At 46.5% G+C, this 22,274-nt stretch overlaps 1 protein-coding gene across 4 annotated transcripts in view; it reads right to left on the reverse strand.

Moving 5' to 3' along the window:
* The window catches only part of LOC120959397 (protein spire), a 119,687-nt gene that overhangs the window by 96,724 nt on the left and 689 nt on the right, over positions 1–22,274 (reverse strand). For all 4 annotated transcript variants that reach the window (XM_049609762.1, XM_040382712.2, XM_049609761.1 and 1 more), the window contains exon 2: positions 20,496–22,140. In XM_049609762.1, coding sequence (XP_049465719.1) covers positions 20,496–20,982 — 487 coding nt within the window. In that variant the 5' untranslated portion in view covers positions 20,983–22,140. The remainder of the gene's footprint in view (positions 1–20,495; positions 22,141–22,274) is intronic.

The raw sequence follows: 22,274 nt of genomic DNA on the forward strand, positions 1-22,274 counted from the left end.
CGACCGGCTAATCTGCCGGCAAACTGCTGAGAATTGACGCCCGATATGGCAACCGACAGCTTGGACCACGTGCACCACCCCAACACCGGGGAACACACATCGATTGGTACCAGCAGCTTGAGCGATCGGTTTCGAATTACCCGCGTCAGAGTGGACATGTCAATGAGCCGGTGAGTACGTGCTATTGTCAAAACAACAACAAGAGCAAGCGGATCAGCTTACGATCGCATTTGCTTCGTGTTTTAAATCAATCTTTAACCTACTTTAGCGCCTCCCAAGCACGTCCCAAGTCAAGTTTCGGTCCGTTATATTGTTTTTTTGGTTGTTACATTTGCGGGCAATGAAAGTTTAGAGAAAATAAAGCTGGACCAACAAAAAACTATAAATCTTCTCGCGCATCCAGGCAACATTGCTCGCGCGAAAATGTGTAATTAGAGTCCAAGAGCGCGCGCGTTTTGCGCGTTGTTGTTTTGTGCATCAGTTTTACTAACACGCAGCCATTACTTTTGGGGCAGTAAATCAGTATTTCCTCCCTGCACTGCTGCTTTGGGTTTCACTTTCGCCCCAACCACACACATCCGCCAAAATGAACGACTTTTTTATTCGTTCCTGTTTTTGTTTTCCATCTTTCTTTAATGATAAATTGGCCAACCTGACTGTCTCACCGAGCATCAAGGCATGTTCCAATGTACACCAAACACCAAAAAAAAAAATAACGCATGTCAAAAAAACAAGTAACAATACACCCACCACACGCACAGCAAACAATACACCTGGCACGGCAAATGCGAAATTAAACGGGCAAAAACAGTGATTAGCAAATGGCCTTTTTCCACCCCGGAAGATGAATGCTGCTCATTTTGGGGGAGCTTCCGTTTCGTTTCTTCGACAGGGGTGGAGGGGTCATTTGGAGGCGGTGGCAACACGAATGCAGTTTGGTTGTTTGATGATGGTGAGCAAAGAGCAAACAAGAAATGCTACAGAATGGTCACCTGGCGAAGCGAGCGACGATCAAACCGCGCGATGGATGTGGTTCAACAACAAGTATTTCCTCTTTCGCAACACTAGGGGGCAACCATCATCACCGTTTGCGGAAAGCAGCCGTTTTCTTTTCGATTGTTTTAAATCGTGCAGAAAGAAGCTCATTAGTAAGGTGAGGATCGAAGCCAGTAGCCCAAGAAGATGAAGATTATTAAAAACAGCAGCCAGTCGACACGCGTACATTTGTAGTTCAAACATTAAATGGACAATAAAATAAATTTTAAATCGCTTTAAAGATTCGACATCATTAAGCAATATTAAATAAACTGTACTCTTTCAATCAGTGTTGTACATTTGGTAATACAAACCACAGGCTTCGCACACCTTTTTCTACAGATTTGTTTACGCTTTACGCAACCTCTTTTCTCGCCCTCTCGCGGGAACATTCTTGCAGAATCATTGGCCCATTGCCAAGCGGTACAGCATACAAACTGATCCCAACGAACAGTCGTACGGTATTTTCATATTTGTGTGCTCTCACATGTTTATTTCTGCTTTTTTTGTTTTGCACATTCATAAAACCATGCAAAACACGTTACCCGCCCCGACGAAGAACTTGTTCTCGGAGCCTTTTCCCACTGCCGGAATGCACATCATCAATGGATGCATTCCCTGTGCTTCTTGTTCCCCCTTCCAAAGCACAACATTCTGTACATTCTTTCCACCCCTCCCCTGCTGTGCGTTGGATGTGGTGATGCAGTTCGTGTAAGAACCGGTCCTTCCTTTAACGCGCTTTACGAGCTTCGACTTCCTGCTGCAGGTGCTGTGGTGTGCCGGGAAGATTTTATTCGCCACATATATACAACATAATATGCGCGCATGCACCGTAAGCATCCCCCGGAGCCGGACAACACCGGTGTGCGATGCATGCAAAAGTGGCTCAAGGTAGAAGATGCTTCCTGTAATCAGTACGGGGGTGGGGGCAGAGCGGAAAGACTCTCGGCGGCCGTGAACTACTCGCTGCAACGCCCGGGCAGGGGGATGAAACCGTTCCAGGAAATTAACGGTAGAACAAACCGTTGTTGACAGCATTATCAGCAATCCAGGGAGAGGAAGCCAGAGTTTCACCCCAAAAGTGGGCAGCTCTGTCAAATCACCCTGCTCGATATGAAAATTTCGCTCCACATCAAGCCCTTGAAAATCTTTCACAGCCAGAATGGGGATATGCATCTAGCGGAACATACACATTTGGAAAGTCATGTTCAAAACAATAGCACCAGTACCACACACACACACACACTGGTAATAGAACAGAACGCAAAGAACGACGAACAGTGGCCCCCTCTCTCGGTTAAGCATGTTGTTACGCTTTGATGAACGCTTAGAGCATGCCGCGCACCGGAAAGCAGCCGATGCCCTTTTACAGAGGGAAAAATGCACTCAAACCGTTTCAATAAAACGGTGGCACAACAGGAACTATGGACAGCCGGTTATAAGGCGCCCAACTAACCTCCACTCGACAGGGAAAAAGGTGAATGCACCATGGGATTTTGCTTGAAACGATATCGTTTGCATTAAAAAACAAGCAGCGTGTTCTGCCAGGTCGCTGGTTCTGTGAAAAAGACATAAATGTTGATCAACTTTTTGTACATTTCCATCATGTTTGAGAAGAAGCTAGGAATTGGATACGTTTATTTCCCATAACAGACATTTATTTCCGTTCTGTTACGTAGGAAAACCGTGATGTTCCTCAGCGAAAACGAATTTATGGCGCGATGTTAATTAAAATGAATCAAAATATAACTTCCCATGCTCCTGTTGATGTTTGACGCGTCATAACTATTATTGCCTGCTCGAACAGTGTCCGCCTTTGTATGCAGCCGAAAGACAGAAAGCTTTACCGTTCACAAATATTAAAAATGGTATTCTTTACTTTCCTCAATTCATAAATCATCCCCTTCCTCCATTAACAAGGGTGTACAAGGGCTTGAGCATCACGGGGAAGGTAACAAAAAATGTAACATGAATTGAGTGCTTCTTTCCGTTGTCTCAGCGCAAGTGAAAACGAAAATAAAAACACTCAAAACACACCCACGATTACGGTAATTTAATTACAACATTTTCATCACCCATCAACAACAGGGGGGAGGACAGTTACAAGAGACCCAAACGGGAAGCAAAAGGGATGACATCTTCCCAAATGTGGTTTCAATGTTTCTCTCGAAACTGTCGCCATAAAAACTAACGACCAGAAAACTAACTTCACTTAGAGCTCTTACAACCGGGAAAATCATTTCCGAAAGCAACAAAAAAAATGCTCCCCCCGCGATAAACTCAGTCCACACCAAACAAACAAGTATCTACACCCTCCGGTGGATACTATTTAGCCACCCTTGCAACCCACCAGTAACAGTCGCATCCCTCGCAAGGCCATTTTTCTTTTGCGCGGGAAAGCTACCTTTGGCGATGAGCCCAGCGAGGGGGAAGGTCGAACAGAAAAACAACTTTCAACGAAAGTGAAACAGCAAAGTGCGCACGATCGCACGACGCTGCAGAAAAAGGTGAGCGAGCAGCACCCACCTGCGCGCCACCATTAGTCACAGAAGCCTCCGGCAACATGCTTCCCCCAGCTCAAAAAAAAAAATCCTCACCGTAACACGGGGGTGCTTCTCCAACGACCCTCACACCCGCACACCAACGGGGTAACGGTGCGGGTTGCGGCGGTGTGATTTTGCTAGGCCCAAAAGGAAAAAAGGGCCAACTAACAACAAACTGCGGCGGCGGCGGCGTGCTCGCGTTGAGAAAAGTGATGGTGAAAAATTTGTAATTTATAAGAAAACGACAACGCTCAAAACAAAAGCCCTGGGCTGGCCCGAAATGCCGCGGCGAAAATGCCGATGGAAAAGCCTAAACAAACGGGCCGGCACCACCACCACCAACCACGATGCCTCCGCGGCTCCTCCAAAAAATACAAATGCCTTCAAACTTTCCATCGCTACCTAACAACAAATTAGGAATGGAGGAAAGGGATGGGGGACGGGGATAGCAAAACGCACACCGCACAACCCATTGCCTAATGACATTTCTAATTAATTCGAAAGCATAAAAAATCCAACTCCAACATGACAAGTGACGAGCTGCACAGCAGTGTGGATCTTGGCCGTCGGTGCTGCATCAACGGCAATGTGTTTAAGTTATGATTTTGATGTGTTTTTTTTATTTTCAGTGCAAGTGATACAGGGTGGTTAATGTTTGAACATTAATTTTCACTTCAAAGCCATCTCTAAAGGTACAAAATCAATATACGATCAATGGGTTCAACCCACTGCGGTGAAATTGGAAAACTGTTGAACCGTGCGAAGGAAATGAAATGGCACAAGGCTGCATTCAATTCCTAGTAAAACAACAAAACTATTTCTTATTAGGAAAAGGTTCAAAGGGATGGCAATAATTTGACCAATATTTTCCACAGAAATTGAAACTATTTTCGAACTGGAAATTCTATCAATATAATCTACTATAGGTCTTCGTTAGTCCCAAGATTTTCATTCCCAAAAATGCAACACCTTCTCCTTTCAGACAACATCCAATTAACGCATACCCTTCTCTTCCAACGTACTCTTCCAAGGCGAAAGTTTAATCACGTAGAAAAATACTCTCAAAATGTAGATCACATCTCACACTAGCACCGCCTCGCAAAAAGCGCTTCTAGTGGAACGAAACTGTTTAGACAAAACCTCCCCAAAGCTCCCACCTGCTTCACCAAGTGAAGCTCCATGGGAATGAACGTCCCATTCTCATATCATCACGGTCGGGCGGTGTGTGAAAGGCTTTCACTTGCTTCACGCGCACCCCCCCAAAAAAAAACAACATGTGACAACATGGCTCTCGCCGGAACATAACGATGATTTGGAATCATGTACCACACCACGGAACCCCAGCAGCATCCACCCACTCAATTCATGTGCGTCCGATTATCATCGCCTCAAGCGCACGCACAGGCAGGCTTTTTCACAGGCTTTCCCGAAAGAAAGCAACGAGCGGCAAACGGGGGAAGGAGGAGAAAAAACCTCATCAACGTCAAATCCACATGTGAGCGCCGCCAACAGATAGATGATGCATGTGTCTTTTAATCTTTATCTGTCAGCGTATCCAAAGGGGGAGGTGACCGGGCAACCAACAACAACAGCCGCCACAAAAAAGACTAGTTCCCTTTTACCGTCCAACATGCGGGTTCATCGCTTGCTGTTAATTAACGTACCACAAATCACACCGAAAAGCAATCACACGACTCAAGCGGGGCTTGAGGGTGAGCATCGATGAGAAGCAATGAAAAAAAAACCTACCACCCGACAAACGCTCCGACACTGGAGCGATCGTTAAGCCTGTACCCCGGGATAGAAAGTACCTCGAGGGAGGGAAAACTTCTGGTTTGGGAACTCCCAACTCCCAATATGTGTCATCCGAGTGTGCGGGAGCGAGGAGGTAAGTGCGAGCTGTGGCTGTGGCTTATGGGAAACGATTCTCGAATTGATCAAAACGGGAAACAAACCTCCTCACGCATTACTCTGGTAGGGATGACTTTTATTACCGCGCGATATCTACACCCTCTAAACACACACACACACACATGCGCGCTTCTTCTTAATTGGATGACCGAAAATAGGAAATTAAATCTGGGTCTCGTGCGTTCGGGAGATCCCCTTCAACCTAAAACGCAAAGCAACTTATCTGAGACACATCCCGTATCACCAGAGTCATTACACTCGCTTACTTCATTTCATGTGACAAACGAATGTGCTCAAATCTGGCGTTTTCGGTATGCTTTTATTGCCCAACTACTCCACCACCCCAGATTACTCCACTTTCCACGCGCGGCGACATCCGCGTGTAGCAATCACCATAACCATAAAGAGTTTTCGGCGCTCATCACTTGAGAGTGTGTTTTAGTGGCCCCGCAACGTGGGTAAGTGCTCATGTATCATACATTTTTGTCAGCTCTCGGCCACAGCAATTTGTCGGATTTCCGTCTGTCTGTCGTCTCCGTGGTACTAACCACGAGCAGCACCCATTTCATAAATTAATTGATCTCATAAAAAGCAACAAACTGTACCTCCGGCCCACTTCATGGAGCTCGAATCCATCATCGTCACGTGTGGAGCAACCGATCGTTGGTTGGTAATATTTATTTGCCCAGGCAGTGGGTGCCACATTGGAAGCCGAAAAGTTCGTTGAAGTTACAACACTCCTCCTCCTGCCACCACCAAGCGGCTCCAATGGTTCAACGATATTGGTGTCGCACTTTTCGTACCCTAAGGCCTACAATTTCTCACGCCAGGATGGCAAGCGCCCAGTAGAGCGGGCTGGAGGTCTTCTCACCTGTGATGCGTCTTACATGACGTAAATATGTCGGAAGAGACCTCTTAGCAATTTTGCACTCTACCCCCACGAAACAACAATGCTCACCCAACAACACACGCACGGTGTGCTACACATTAGTCCGATTCAAACGGCAAACTGCCCAGATCCGTCGTCCCGCGCTCCGGAAGCGACGAAATGAGAGCAATCACTCAACGTCGTAAAACTAACTACCCTACGAATGGGAGATCCGATCTACATTTTACCACTTGCGGATGTTTGCGCAAAATCAAACACTGAGGTGCTGGGAGGGGGGAGTGAAAATGCATCACACACAACCACCAAGCAAACAAACAAAAAAAGTCAAATTAAATAATACCTATAAAACAATGTGAAATTACAGGTTGATCGCAAACGGTCGTGAGTGGCGAGCAGTGGCTTTAATGTGTGGGAAAACGGCCCGTCGGAAGAAGGTTTGGCACTACAGGGACACTGCGCAAACTAACGACCATCCATGACAACCAACCCATCTCACCACTCCCTTTGGAGGTGGCCCACATTCCCTGGTTGAAGACACACATTTTGGACTTAGATGACTGGGAAGATTTATCCCAGATATCCAACTCTTCACTGTCAAGATCATCTAAGCGCTTGAGTACATTTTAGCCTTCGCAGTAGGAGAAGAGAGAGAGAGATCGGATCTGTGATATGGAGAGAAAGAGCGAAAAACTCGTAGATTTCACACCACTGCAGCAAGCCATTTTGGAGCGTTTCCCGCCCCAGGACGGAGAAGCGTCATAAAACTAGCGTGGAAATGCTTACGACCGACGGGACACATTAGGTTCCAAGAAATACTGTGACTTTTGGTTCCACAAATTGTCCCCTAGAATAAAAAGACATTCACATACTCTTGCCGGCCGATCTCAAGCGTCCGATAAGCATAACCGTCGCAACTTCTACCCCGCACACGTTAAGCTGATTAGCGGACGCCATCGCAATCACACTTAGGGGGTGCCTAATTAGCTCCAAAACGACTCTTCATGACAGCGACCTCAAATTAAACGCGTACGCCCTTTTCTTAGGGCTTTAGGGATTATTTTGTCCGCCCTTTGACAGACAGGAAAAAAGCAGCTCTGTCTGAAGCTCTGTTCTGCCCCTGCCAACAATTAGACATACTTCTACCATACCGCCCTATTCCAAAGCACATCCATCCGCCGGAAGAGAACAATTCGAGGAGTGAGTGAGTTAAAACTCAAACTAAAACCCCAACACACTCACAGTCTGCGCCCGCTGAGCTGAATTCCCATGGCAACGATCGCCACCCCCCCAGCAGTCCAGTCGAATGAGTGTGAAAGCTCTAATTAGCATATTGCCCATTGTTCTACAACTCTGCTTGCCCTTTTGCCCTGCACTGGAGCAAAACAAAACCACCGACATCGGACAGATCGGTGTTACCATGCGTGGAGCGTGAAGCGAGAAACTGTCTAAGCATACATTATTCTTCACAATTTTGCTTTCCACCGGTGCCAACTTCCATAACTCGGCTATTGAAAAGTTCGGGAACAGCGGAAACGAGAGGGATTGTTCTGGGAGGTGCGACGGTCATTTGCAGCACTGCCAATATTATTCAGGCCACTGACCTTGACCATGGATCGGCCGGGGAACATGTGCTGCGATGCGATTTTAATTTGTATGGTCGCGCGATCGTCGCTCATTTCCATTTCACTGCAGGACAGAACGAAGATGGTTCCAGCTGCCACTCTTAAAAGTGTCAGTAATCAACTGATGTGTACATCCCTAGAGGGATTTGCAACAAAATTCAGGTTTGTTTAATGAAACATTTTGATTTGATATGCTGCCATCATTCTTTTTTAGAATAATTCTCTTAAGTTATTGAATTTTTTAAGATAAATATTTAACAGGCATTGGAATATCACAGAGTGCTTCACAACAAGGTCATAACCACCATCGCCTCAATCATTGGTCGTAAAATGTAAATAAAAATATGTGAACAAAGACGAGTGACCCCATAACAATTAAAGCACCAACCCATATTAATCAGAATTAGCTTCTAATAATTAAGCACTGCTGGAATTCTCCAGAAACTAAGCACACAAACTCCGTCTAAAAATACTCTCGCATTTCACAACAATGACGTATTAGTTAACAGAAGCAATGAATGCGAATTTTAGATCTGCCTCTACAATCTGCATTTAGCTGCAGGGGTGTTCTCTCTACAACCGGTGTGATATGATTCTTATGCAAAAAGCTATTGTGCAATTGTATTTTGCATCACTGGCCCGTGGTAGTACACCTGTCCTTTTATTCTTATCCTCGCTGCAATCTTCCACGGCAGCAGCTTTAAAACTAGCTCGGGCAGATGCATTCGCCGCTACAGCTCCCGCTTCTTCCAACAACAGAGCTTGTGCATACGCCCGCACTATGCATTGTTGCCTCTCGATCGCAGATTTCGTGTAACAGCTAAAAGATACGCTACAACCCCGATAGTGGATTGCTGTGTTATAACGTTCAACCTGCGGAAGCTACAACAAATAACTGCAACCAAAGCAGCAGTCCACTCCGCAGCAAACGGGATGGAAGAGAATCGAAACACATACACACGAGCGCAACCTAGAGGATTTACTTAAGTGAAACAATTTGTTTGTTTTCCACGTTACCGTTGGCTGGGTTTTGCATTCATGTCCCCCCTCGCATCCAGGCTGAACGACCTACGCCACAAAAAGACACGACGATGCGCAACTAAAGTGATCGTTTACCGGTGCAAGAAGGTGGAAAATTGCATAACGCGTGGCAGTGCCCGTGCCTTCTCTCAGGCACCGGATCTATCGAAGGAAATCTCTGTATGTGTGTGTGTGTGTCTGAGTAAAATCGTTCGACTTAGGAGGAGGCTCCAGTTAGTCTGACTGCCCCGTCGTGTGTGCCATTGCTCGAGGTCGTCTGTCCCTTCTTGCTGCGACAGGTTAGGGTTGTGTTCCGCCAGCTTCGTTGCTACGCTAGTCCGCTTCGTTGCGCTGACAGAGGACAAAGACGCGAAAGACTCGAACCATGACAAACGCAGCGTGCCATGGGAATGTGCGCAAAATCTGTGCTGTGACCTCTTGCTTGGGTTTAAAAGAGTTACAGTTAAAATTGGAGGAGTAACAGCTGCTTCTACTTCTAAATTACGGCATGGGAAACAAGAACCATTCTTGTGGTAGTTTGAACTCTTATTTGAACTAAAATTAAGTTTTAAACGATTCCACAAAGATATTATAGTCAAACGGGACCTTAATGTGGTATGCGAGTTAATACAGTAGACATTTAAGCGGCCCTTTGCCCGCCCGAACCATTAGTCCCATGCGCAAGCGCACGGTTTCACACACCGCACGTCGAGTGCACTGTTCCCGATTCCAACCATCATCTGCAATTCGATCTCCAGCACCTAGCGGTTTGCGGTTTTTACAACAGGTAACCTTAAATTGAAACTCTTAATTCCAGTTTTACAACTTTATCGCTCTCTCATGATCATGAAAAAAGAAGTAATCGTATGCGAGCGTCTTTCGGTTGTGTTTTGTTTGATTGATCAAATTTTCAACACCATTCCTCGGGCGATCCACGCAAGCTTCTACAGCCCCACAAACACCAGCACGCTTTAGGCAAGACCGCTTAAGAGAAAAGTAGATCAATTTCCCGAAATATCAACCGTTCGGTGTACTGCTTTTTGCGGTTCCTTTGGCAACAGCTGACGACCGCGCGAGCGGACCGCGCTAGCTTACAAATCGTCAACCGTACGACGAATTAGATCGATTTAGGGAGGGCGATTTGTTTTCATGTCCCAATCTCCATTTCCCTAATGTTCCCCCTTCCCCTAACAGTCTGAACTTCCTAAACAACAGCTTTACAGCAATTTGGTTCCTCCTCTTTGCCGATCCATTCTATTCCAGCTCACACCTAAAAGTGACCAAAAACAAAACCATTTACACCAGCGGCCTCTTCATGCCGCTTCCTCTGTCTGCTAGAAGTACCTCGTCCAGGCGCGCTTCTCCACAATTGCTCCCCATCCCTTGGGCAGGAAATTTAGTTTGCGGAAAAGACGAATTTAACTTCTTTCATCGTTGCTCCCCACACACACACACATACCATTCGGTGGATCAAATGCAGGCGATCAGGGAAAATTGGAGCAACTGTTCTGGCCTGCCCGCACTCGATTCTGGGCTCCTTTCGGCGGCCGTTTTGTTTCTCGCGATACGGAGCAGCCAGCGTTCGCGTGTTACAAACACCGCTTGCCGTCCTCGCCCTTCTCAGGTCCACCGTTTGCTGTCTGGCAGCTGTGATAGATTCCGCCGCCTGTCCGCCGGACGTCATCGCTTGTATTCCATTAATTCACTTACTTTTTTCGGGAACTGGGTCAAACGCTTACGGGATCGTCACTTGCGGAAAGGCGAACATCAAGAGCATTGCCGCTATTAGCAATGGGTTGAGGAGAGGAAAAAAAGCCACACTCCAGCACTGCGCCTCCCTTCCACACCTGCACGCATATTTATTAGCCCATTAGGTGTTTTGTCTTTGGGAGCGATAGAGAAAGACAGCAACTAATCCTATCGAATCGTGGCATGTAAGACTGTTCCTTCCCAAAACTAAAGAAGTCATCTAATTTCTATCCTGACGAATGTGCCCAAGACACATCCACGTTTGATAGAACTTAACCCACCCAGACAATGTGAATCAAACGTCGCTTTGTGGAGCACCAGCAGCAACCTAACCAACCCAACTCATACGGGGACGTGTCTAGCCGGAATGTGCCCCGTCACATGTCAGCCAAAAGAAACGACGAACAAAACAACCAACCACAAAACAACAGAGAGAAAAAAATCAAATCAAACATCTAATACCCACTCTTACCGTTTGCAATAGCTGCTTTTATACACACACACACACTCACACACATTCCGGACACCTTGACTCACAACGTCTTATCTTTTTCGCGACGCGAGCTTGCGTTTTCCTGTCTTGTGTGTCTCGTGTATTCCACGGAAAAAAAGAAGAAGAAATAACACGCACAACACGAAACACCTTTTGGTCGATTTCATTCATAATCGTCCAAGGGACAGCTGGAAAGCTCGTGTGCGATAACATCGTCAAGGCGTGGGGGGTGGGAAGGGGGATTGAGAAGAGGTTGAGTCTGAACCCGTAAAGGACAACGGAGAGAAAAGGCAACAGCTAATAATTGGCGGGCGCTTTGGCCAGCGACTGTGTCGACGTCTCAGAAGGAAAGGCGCCGAGGAATTTGATCTCCACTAGCATCGTTTCCAGCAAATATGGTCCGGGGATTGTGTGTGAGTAGCATTTTTTTCTATTCAAAGAACATATTGGCGATCAATACACACACACACATAACCACAGGCATGTAAAACGATAACGATAAAAAAATAGAAAAATGAATCCGCCAGCATTCTCCCGAACGATTCGTTTCTAACACAACACTTTAGAAACTGGATCCTCTTCGCACAGCTCGAAGCTCGCCATAACAATGTGGGACCTGCGAAGCTCATCAGAACGATTAAAAACGATCGTGGCGAAAAATAAATGATTCAACCAGGCATAAAACCGTACCGCGGGGTGTCCGGTGACATTTTTATGTCCATTTATGTCCCAGCACCGAGCACCGGTCAATGGAGCCACAAGTCCAGGAATTGTTGCGATCATCGGGAAGAGTTCAAAATTCGACCGAACAGTCGATACAGCTAGATCAGTTTGTGCTCGGAAGAAGTTGAATGAAGAATTTTTGGCGTAAAAAATCACTACACTTACATACAAAAAACACACAATCACTATTCGGATTGGATTAACCAAATTGCGAGTTATTATATAGCGAGATAAATATTATCAACTAACGGTAACCTATCATGTCACACCGCGCACACCACGAGGTGACGACACACACGACACGTAAGAGTTAAACTATTGAGCATGATGGCGAAGAATCGCGGTCAAAATCAAAGCATTTCATGTGCTGCTCTCTATCTCCTTCCCGTATCTTTGCATTTTTGGTTCCGCCAAGGGATTAGCGAAAGCGGAGCCCGAGATGAGATCAGCCACCTCATTCTGCCAGACCATCCGAACAACAGCTGACACGACACACACCGCGGCCGCTCCCGGGGTTGACCGATATTTATTTTTTTTATAAATATAGATAACGGCCATCGGAATCTGGATGAGTCAAGCACGGCCAGCTTTTCCTCCCATTAGCTTCTCCTTTATGGTAAAATCCAATCAACACGGGAACAGTTATAAACATCGCTCGCGGGTGGACCAGGGTTCACGGCTGCTAGTCAATAATCGCCATCAACCTTTATGGACTGCGGAGCCATCGTAATCCGGCGATAACTACCACCAGTTAAGATTGGCCCGAAATGCATAACAAACAAATTTATTAAAACGAGTTTAGACGAAAGCAGAAAAAAACTACAAAAACACTCCCATCTAAGATGCATCCCTTTATGGGCAGAGAGAGAGAAGATGGTTTGTTAGATAGAGAGAATATAAAAAAACACATGCAACACAGCGGGTGGTGTGGTGTTCAAAATTCTAAACCGCACCAATTATGGCAAGTGTGAAAAAGGCGGCTCAGCTTTCAAGAACACGGTTGAAAACTGCTCCCGTTTAGCCCGCAACACACTTCAAAACAATAGTAATAAAACCATGACACAGCTAAGAATCGATGCTGCACTGAAACATAACGAAAAAAAATCTCACATTCTTCTACCCCCAACAAGTTCCCCGTGGTTTTTACGGTCTAGCACTCCCAGCGAAGCGATCTTTTACGCGACCTGTCGAAAGATTCTTTACCCCGTTCGGTGCCGAGGGAATTTCGAAAGCATTTCAACCCGCAACCGAAACCCGATTGAACTTTACTGCTCCTAGCCGCTCGTCTTCTTAAGCGGGTCACTCAAAATTGCATCATAGAGTGCACAACTGCAGCTCATCACGCACGCACAAAGTACAACGCATAACGACGAAGAATGTTAGGACTTTACCACGTCCCATCACGTCCCCACCACGTCCATCAACGCCACAGGTTCTGGCGTGGGAAGGGAAGACTACATTTTTAGCCACAGTTTTCGTTAGTTTTCCTCCCAAACGGTTCAAGGCTGTTGGGAAGTGTGCTGTAGAACAGGGACCACCCAAGAGAGCGGGAAGATGATTTTCAAAATTAGTTCAAATATTTCACCCATCCCTGTCAAGCCAGCAGGGAGTGCATAAAACATTCACCACCGCACTCAACACCGTTTGCGATCGAAGACAAAGGAACCGGCAAAAAATATGGACTTTCAAAAGTGTGTCAAGGGTTTCTCTGATTGTCTAAATCACATTTTACCCAACTCAAACTCAAAAATCAAACCAAAAGATAAGGACTATGACATGCATTGCACACACACGGAGTGACGTCAACACAGTCACCAAAAACCAAAAGCCTAAACCGCAAAAGGCAGTTGAAGAAAAATCAATTTTCCCTCGCCCGAATCACCACCACACATCGAAAATGGTGAAATTTAATTCATGCTGCCACACACACACACGCCGCTGAAGGACAGCGAAAGGGGGAAGTGTTGTGTTTTCGACCCGCGTATAGGCAACAAATGTGACAACAAACGCCGGCATTAATCCGTCCACCAAACCACCCCCTCTGGCGTTGGAATATGAGGAAATACACCACCACCACCGAACGACGTGGCCAGGAAACTTCAAGAGCTCATCATCTCGTCATCATCACCACGCAGCAGCCAGCAAGTAAAGGCGAGTGGTTGCGCGGCGCTGCGGAATGCGTAACTATTTCATAATCGCACATTTTTCTCCCCCAAGACGCAAGAGAGGAAAGAAACGGCGAAAACAAAACCTCCGCGCACGTATCGATACGTGCACAGCACAGCACAGCACACACACGCCAACTGCAGCAACTTCGACGCAATCGAACCGTGCGCTCTTCCCTCGCGCGTTTGCAAGAAATAACAATAAAAAGGTATGTTGCGCGCCACACATCAAGGCGCGAAACAGACTCATGTACACACACACGCACGCGATGCTCTGAAATGAGGAATAAATCTTTCCGACGCCACAAAAGCATACCGCAAACGCGAACGACCCATCTGCGCCCAGCTGACTCATATTTCGCAGTTTCCGCTGTGCGCCTACACGCCACGCATCCGGGGGATATCACGTGGATCACGGGGTTTTATGCGTGGCTACGACGTGTGAAATACTAATCCATCAATTCCGAATCGTGTGCAATCGGCATGTGCATGCGTCGGATGCACTTTACCCAACAGTCGAAGACAATTTCAAAACAATCGGGAATTTGTTTCGAGCTGAAACCCACAAAGATGCAACATTTTGACAATTATTTGCATTTCAAGCAAACACATTATTGATGCTAAAGCGATCGAACTGTGCCAAAGTGCCGTTTTTCTCTCAAAATTTAAATCCTTTTCAGCGGTTATTTCAGGAGGCTCGCTGCATCAGGGTGCTTGTTGTGTTGCAAACCGACTGCACATTGACGCACTCACTCCAGCACCGACCATTAGCCGTCACGTGCGATCGTTAAATTTACGGTCGATGAATAATCAAAAGCAGACGTGAAAATAGCTAAAATTATAGTGCCACAAACCTCCGCTCGCTGCTCGCAAAGCAAGATGACCAAAATATGTGCAAGCATCCCATTGCCGCCTCTCAAAGCGATCAAAACGCAATCGCCCAGAAATTTCTTCTTCATTTCGTTTGGATGGTTTTGATTTCAGGCTTCAAATCGGCACATTTCATAACACACTTAATCGCTCCTCCTCCACCCGGCATCAAACATGTATGCATGGTTGCACAAATGATGCTCGAGTGTGTTAAAGTGATATAAAACAGAATGACCATGTGTGAATCTTTTACAGAAAATATGAACGCATTTTTAATGAGATTTTTCCATGTAGGCTTTTGCGTGCTACGAGCTGAACGAGCAGAAATACATCCCTGCTGACTGTATGATCTCCATGATCTTTGCTCCACATAGCAGATGGGTAACGCAATGCTGCTGCTTCTTATGGTAAAATTTCTCCAGTACACACGCAGGCCTACCACCTTTGTCTAATAAATCATTCTTGTTTTGGGCAGTGATTACAACGACACTTAACGTCTCTGGAGTTGAAGCGACAGCACAAAGGAACGGACCTGGAGCCTCCGGTTCGTGGTGGAATGGAAAATAAAAGCTTCCTTAACACATCATGCACACCTGAGAGCATCACGATGAAAGGCGAAAGAGCAAATCAAACCAACCCATTACCATAAAGAAAGGGGGGTTGAAAAAGCACACACACACAAGCAACCATGCCCTTAACAATTAAGGGCGCAAGCATCGAGGAGCAGAAATCGCTGATGAGCAGGGAGGTGTGATACGATACGCATTTACGTTTACTTTATTTTCCTCCCGTGCCACGTCCATCTCGTCATTCAACGCGTTAAGTTCATCGTGATTTTAATGCGCTTTCACGCACCTTTTGCTTGATAGTTTTTAAAGCAGAAGCAGACCTACTCGGCGTCCAGCATCACACCTGCCGAGTGGCCCCCTGAACTGCACACAGACACTGATGGGAGCTGAGAGATTCTTGAGTTTTATTTTCCCTTTGCACCACCATTTCCATATATTCAAATCGCAGAACTTCCCAAAATAAAAGGAACCAAGGAGGCGCATTACACTGTGGCATAAATTTAATGTTCCTCGCACACAAGTACCTCACAGTGCGGACGGGGCCACTTGCTGCCACACAATAAAACAAACACATCGCATCGCATGCCGGGGTGGAGACGGTTTTCTGCTCCCAGTTCCCGAAAAAGGTGCGTAAGATGCTGCCTCACAGGGTCGTCGTGGCTTATGAGTTCCAGGAAAAGCGGTTCCATGGTAAAACAATGTCTAAATTCCAACATGAGTCTCATGAGAGCTACCAGAGTCGGGAAGAAATATTCTATCACACCCCACAAGTGCCAAAAGGGTGATATTGTGGGAGATTTTTGGAATCTTTCCTCTTGAAGAGAAAGCTTCCACTTTGGTGTTTGATGAGCAAGTAGCAGGTGCAAGTTTCAACGACGATCTCGTTGAGGTTTGGTTCTTCCCAAGCGATACTGCTGTTCTAGCGTTCTCCAGAGTATTTGCGGTCGGTACGTTCACCTTGGATTTTTATAGTTTTGCTTCCCAGGGTTCAGGTGCACCCAGAGAATGTTGAATAATTTCACACCAAAAACCACATCCCTGTTACGGCCAATAACCGCACACAAGAAAACCCTTGGAACGTTCCCCTGGAAGACAAACAAGAACCATACCGGCAACCGGAATGCTCATTCGAAAAAGGGAAAAGTAAATCTGTATCCTCTCTTCTTAACAATATTTTATTCCTCAGCATGAGAAACCACTCTCATCGTCTTAAATAGCTTGATTTGACAAGCTCCTAATATGAAAGAAGCCAAATCATGTGCCATCAGAGTTCATGAAGTCAACACAAAGCAAACTGCGCTAATAATCTAATTCTTCGGAGAGTCTGAACTGACCTCTGCTACCCCCAAACAAAGATCATAACCAAATATTGACTTTCTCCTTCTCAAAGCCCAAACCCACGTCATCGGAGCAACGGAAACGACCGGCGTGGAAAATCGAAATCCAAGAATGATTGACCCTGGGCGCACTGGTGCGGAGGTTCAACCGAATGACGTAAAACTTATCCTTTCCTTCTTTACCTTCTCACACGCACGCACACATTCAAACTCACAAATTTCGAATCGACCCTAATGGACGAAAGTAAAAGAAAGACACCGAGGTGGTACAGCAGCTTGGACTGGAAATTGGGAAGTCACTTCCTTCCAATTAGGGCCAAACCGAAAGTTCATACTCGGAGAAACTTGCGACAAAGTGGAGACACTCACATACACACACACAGAGCACAAACCGCACTGGATCCATCAATTCTTGGCTTGGAAAGATATGATCCAAGGCACCAACCGTCGACCGTTTGGATTGTGAAAGGCCGGACGGATGGACAAAACGGTCAGGGGGACTTGGAGAACGGGGGTGCTTTAGATCGATCGCTCATTATTAAAAACCGTGACCATGAGACCAGCGATCTTCCGACCACTTCTGCAGTAGACTGATCATGACCCATCAAAATATGGCTTCTTCTACCGGCCACTTCTTTCAAGGGATGGTCGAGCAATCGAAAGTACTCCATGGCTTCTTTGTGGCGGGAGGGGAAGGCGCATGATCTGGTACTCATCGCCGGAGATGGATAAGTTAGGCCCACCCCGCACAAACTAGCCCTTGATTGATGTTTTCCTTTCCGTTCGCATCGCACGATGAGCCATCTTCTTCGACCGACCGAACGAGCGAGCACACCACACCACAAGGAGCGTACTCTTGAAGACAAGTGCATCACGAATCACTTCCATCATTACCTTGATTTCTGTTGGCTTGGCCTTTTGCGATGAAGCACGTTGCCTCTAACTAACCATTGCAGGTAGAAATTCGTACATTCAATCAATAAACGTACAATTTTTATCCAAATTAGATTAGATTTCCTTGTACCCAGCCAGCCCTTTCAGGAAGCGAAAGGGCTCATTTACCTGTGCCACGGGATATTAAACACTGCGCAATGGTTTGGCTGGCAGCTGCTGTGGCTAAACAAACGGTCAGTGGCTCGCTACTTTTAGCTCGTGTAGCAACTGGTCACCCGTTACCCGGTTTGTTGCGGAAAGCGGAGGCTCCTGTATGCAACTCATAACAACAGCTGGCACGGGGTGGCGCGTCCACATTATAAACATTGCGGATGAGGTTTCTGTTCAACACCGGAAATGAGCTGCCCGCTTGTTTTTTTAGAGCAATGCAGGGGTTTTATAGCGCTCGTACAATGCGCACCCTGGTTCTAGCGGTTCATTCTAACGGGTGAAGTGAGCTTAAACCTTCTGCCATAAACTAGCAAAAACTATTCCGAACGATTTCGATGGCGTCTTAAATTGGTTCAATTCCACACACCTGACCGTCGGTTGCAATCATTTTTTTCTCTGCTACCAACCATTCAACTTTAATCATCACCACCAAAGCAAACGGGTTTGCTTGCCGAGCGGATGAACCTACCGCCGAACGGTTAACCACTTTCACCGGCTAAGAATGGACAGGCAATTGAGTTCGAATTAACTCCAAACACGGCGCGCGCTTACGTTCTGGTTCTTGGTTAAATTGTATAATTGAATGAAGCAGCAGCGCAAGGAAAGCTCACCAGCTGCACCCCCCAAATTACCAAATCATGCGCAACAGAAAATCGATGACTTTATCTCGTCTACCGGAAGGCTTCCAAAGAGCGTGATTTTAGAACCCTGTTTTTTCTATTTCTATTTCTTTTGCTCGGTTGCTCATAAAAAAATCAAGTCATGAACCAAACCGCCCCAAACGGAACGAAAAAAAAACTAACTCAATCAACTCAAACACACGATTCGAATTATTTCAAGAAATCAAGAAAAAAAGGGTTCTCCTCTTCGAAAAACCGAAGAACGCCAAACGGAAGCAAACACTTATCGCATTAAACCAGCCAGCGCGACGCTCCTGTGCGCAAGCAAAGCATAATACGGTGAACTAAACTAAAAGTACCTCTAAAATAGAACGACTTCTTCCTCCAATTTAATGTTTCTCCAGCACCAAACCAAAAAAAGAGCCATCCCCATTCAAACACACACACACAATTCTTTCAATCTATTTTAGATGCGTCACAAGATGCTCCACACCTCGAAAATCTCGTATCGCTCCATCCCGCACGGGGTTTGTTCAATTTCCAATTGCTGCGGAGGCGTTATAAAATGTGCCCAAATAAGTGCTCGGCTCCCCCGAAGAACGCCCGAACGAACCACCAGACCAATTGTCCCCGGGGCGAACGTGTTCATGAAGAGTTATATCGATTGCAACACATAACCTGAACGAGAACGATGTACATTGTTTGCTTGGAGCGAGTCTTGGCATCCAAAAAAAAACAAACGGTCGCCGAGCTGATTTATGCCTCCTAGTCCACACTACGGCACCAAGATACCATGATTCCAACATACGCCCGAACAGATGTCTTTGGACTTGGTGGCAAACACACGAAGGGAGCTCTTAATCCTCCGGGAATACCACTCAAACTTGAGGCTTCACAATCTATTCCCCCGTGTTGTCCTCCGTTGGTAACTGGGGCAACAAAAACATAAGTCGTCATATCAATTATTTGTTGGGATTTTTCCCCACACTCCCTGTGCCACTGGTGCCAAAGAGATGGTCGATTAGGGGTCATGTACGCCGGAAGAAAAAGTCCTTGAAAATAGCTGCAATGCCATGCAATGACATCATGCTTTATGTCAGCCACCGACTTGGAATCGATTGTGATTCTAACGAAATTTTGTTGCAAATGCTGCTATTAAATAGCAGAAAACGTTGCCAACGGAAGAAGAGATTGAAGAAAAAACAATTATTCACGAATCGTGCCAGTAATCACACTACGAGAGCGATGGCGTCATCCAAAGGGTGATAATAGAAGGGCACAAAAAATGTAACTTTCTTTGGATGATGATGTCAGTTTGCACATTTCAAGGGGCTTTACAATTTCAAGAGTGATCCAACCTTTTCAGGAATCCTGATTAGTGCTCAGCAACTTGTGAACAATGTCCAGCAATTGTCCAAGTATAATCCAAAGTTCAATTGATGTCTTACAGGCTGTTGACAAACTATAAGAAGCAACCTAATACTGAACACTTGCAGCAGGAAGTGAACCCGCTTCCATATCTCGCTGAACGTGATGACTATTCCAAATAGCACGGAAAGGGGCACTAGAATAGGGACACTTGAGTACTTCCCGACCGAACAAAGACATTTGCCATAAGCCCTAAGAAACCCTCACAACAGTTTGTGCTGTACCTTGTCGGCACCTGGCTTCAGGTTTCAATCAAGCGTGCAAATATTGAGCAAACCTTGAGGGCCGTGACGACAGGCCGCTAGGCCAAGGTAACTCTCACAAGCCAAACCAGACCTACGATTGTTATCACACATTCGGTAATGGCTGTTTCTAGCGATATTGGACTAATTACTAAGAGAACCCTGGGGGACTTACCTGTACGAGCCGTAACGTTGCAACTGCCGTCCTTCTGGACGTTCAGCTGGTGTGGATGCAGTGGTAGTCGAAGGTCCCGCAACCGGCAGCCCGGTTCCTGCAATCGGGCCTTATACATCCGCGACGTCTGGTAGATGAGCGCCCACGCTTGATCCTCCGAAATGGGCGCGTTGAACGTTTTCAGAATCTCTTCCAGCGTCACCGAAATGGTACCACCGGTGGACACCGCTACCGTGCTGCCCATCCCACCCTTGGTACACTCACCGGCCAGCGGTCCCGTTGGGCCGGTGACATTATACTTCGCATACTTCAAACCCTCCGGTGCACCTTGACCGGGGCCGTCCATTTCCGTCCGTCCGATATCTTCACTGCCGTTCACTTCGTGCCCCTTGCCCATCATCTTCCGGTAGAGGGCACGCTCTCCGGCCGGTTCCGGCAGTGGAGGGCACACGGGAATGGAATTTTCCGTTTCGGATGCCATCTTCATCGGTTGAGAGGAGTTTCCGAGGTGGTAAGTCTAAGGACTCAAGATGCACTATTCATGAACACCATTAGTCGAGAATTACGGTCGTGGCTACTTTTTTCCGGAAGTTTTAGTGCAACAATTAACAACAAGAAAGGATGTTTGGGTTACGATTTACGCTCACGCTGTAAGGGTTAACACGGAAACGTCACCACATTCTGCACTCTTCTTGGGCGCACGGGTGTCACTGCGGCCTGGACCCTGGCCAACACGTTCAAGAGAATAGCCACGGCGCAGGATGCCATCGGGTGTACCACAACGCAATTTCTCGATCATTTTCAACGTGTGGTTACTAAGAGCAACTTTCTATCTACTTCGACCGGGCAGCTACACGATTTGGCATCCTTTTTATGAAGTCGGCCCCGTCACACACTACTACATGGAGGATCACACAATCACAAAACAACACCGCTACTACACCACAAACACACACACACACAGACACGCAAGGTAAGGGAGAGGACGCAAGTATACACACTAACCCGGAAAACACTTTTCTGGTTTACTTATCAGCAGCCAAACTTCTCAGATTGGGTAGAGAAATGCACCGATCCCACACTGCCTTGGCCACCGTTTTATAGTGAGCTTTATGGAACTAAGCCCCGGGAACTGCTCCTGCTCACTAGCCTACTAGGATTAGTTTCAAGCCGCTCCACACTCACACTCACTCCGTAGGGTACAGCTGCGACACAGCTGCGTGCAATCACTTCATAGCACACTTCTTTTCAATTTGCTCCAAGCAAATCATCATCATCATACACACACAACCAAGACAGCACACACACACACGCACACTCTAGGGCACATCCGAGATGATCCGTTAGGAGGGCTATCGGTAAGCAAACAGCAAACGGGTCGACGGAAGGGCTGATATTTCGGGCACAATCATCGATTATGCAGCTCTCGCTGGACACACATCATCATCATCCTCCTTTAGACTACGCTCCTCCACACGTGGCTGTCGTTAGAACGTTGGGAGGGAGGAGAGTCGTGGGGAGGCAATCAACGATTACTCAGCGTCAAAGATTAGAGACGATGAGTCGTTGGCGAGGCAAGGAAAAAGATATTCCTTCAGCACGGTTACACTGCGGGTTCTATTTCACTGATTTGCTTGATATGATGCTGCACGAAATTAGAAAAGAAAAGAAGAATGAAAAACATTGATCAAAACACACGCACACACAAACGCGTCACATTTCACACACATCCAAAAATGGGAAAAAATGGAACGGCCTGGAGAGAAGCTTAAGTTACGC

Source organism: Anopheles coluzzii, chromosome 3 (assembly GCF_943734685.1).
Source record: "Anopheles coluzzii chromosome 3, AcolN3, whole genome shotgun sequence".
NCBI lineage: Eukaryota > Metazoa > Arthropoda > Insecta > Diptera > Culicidae > Anopheles > Anopheles coluzzii.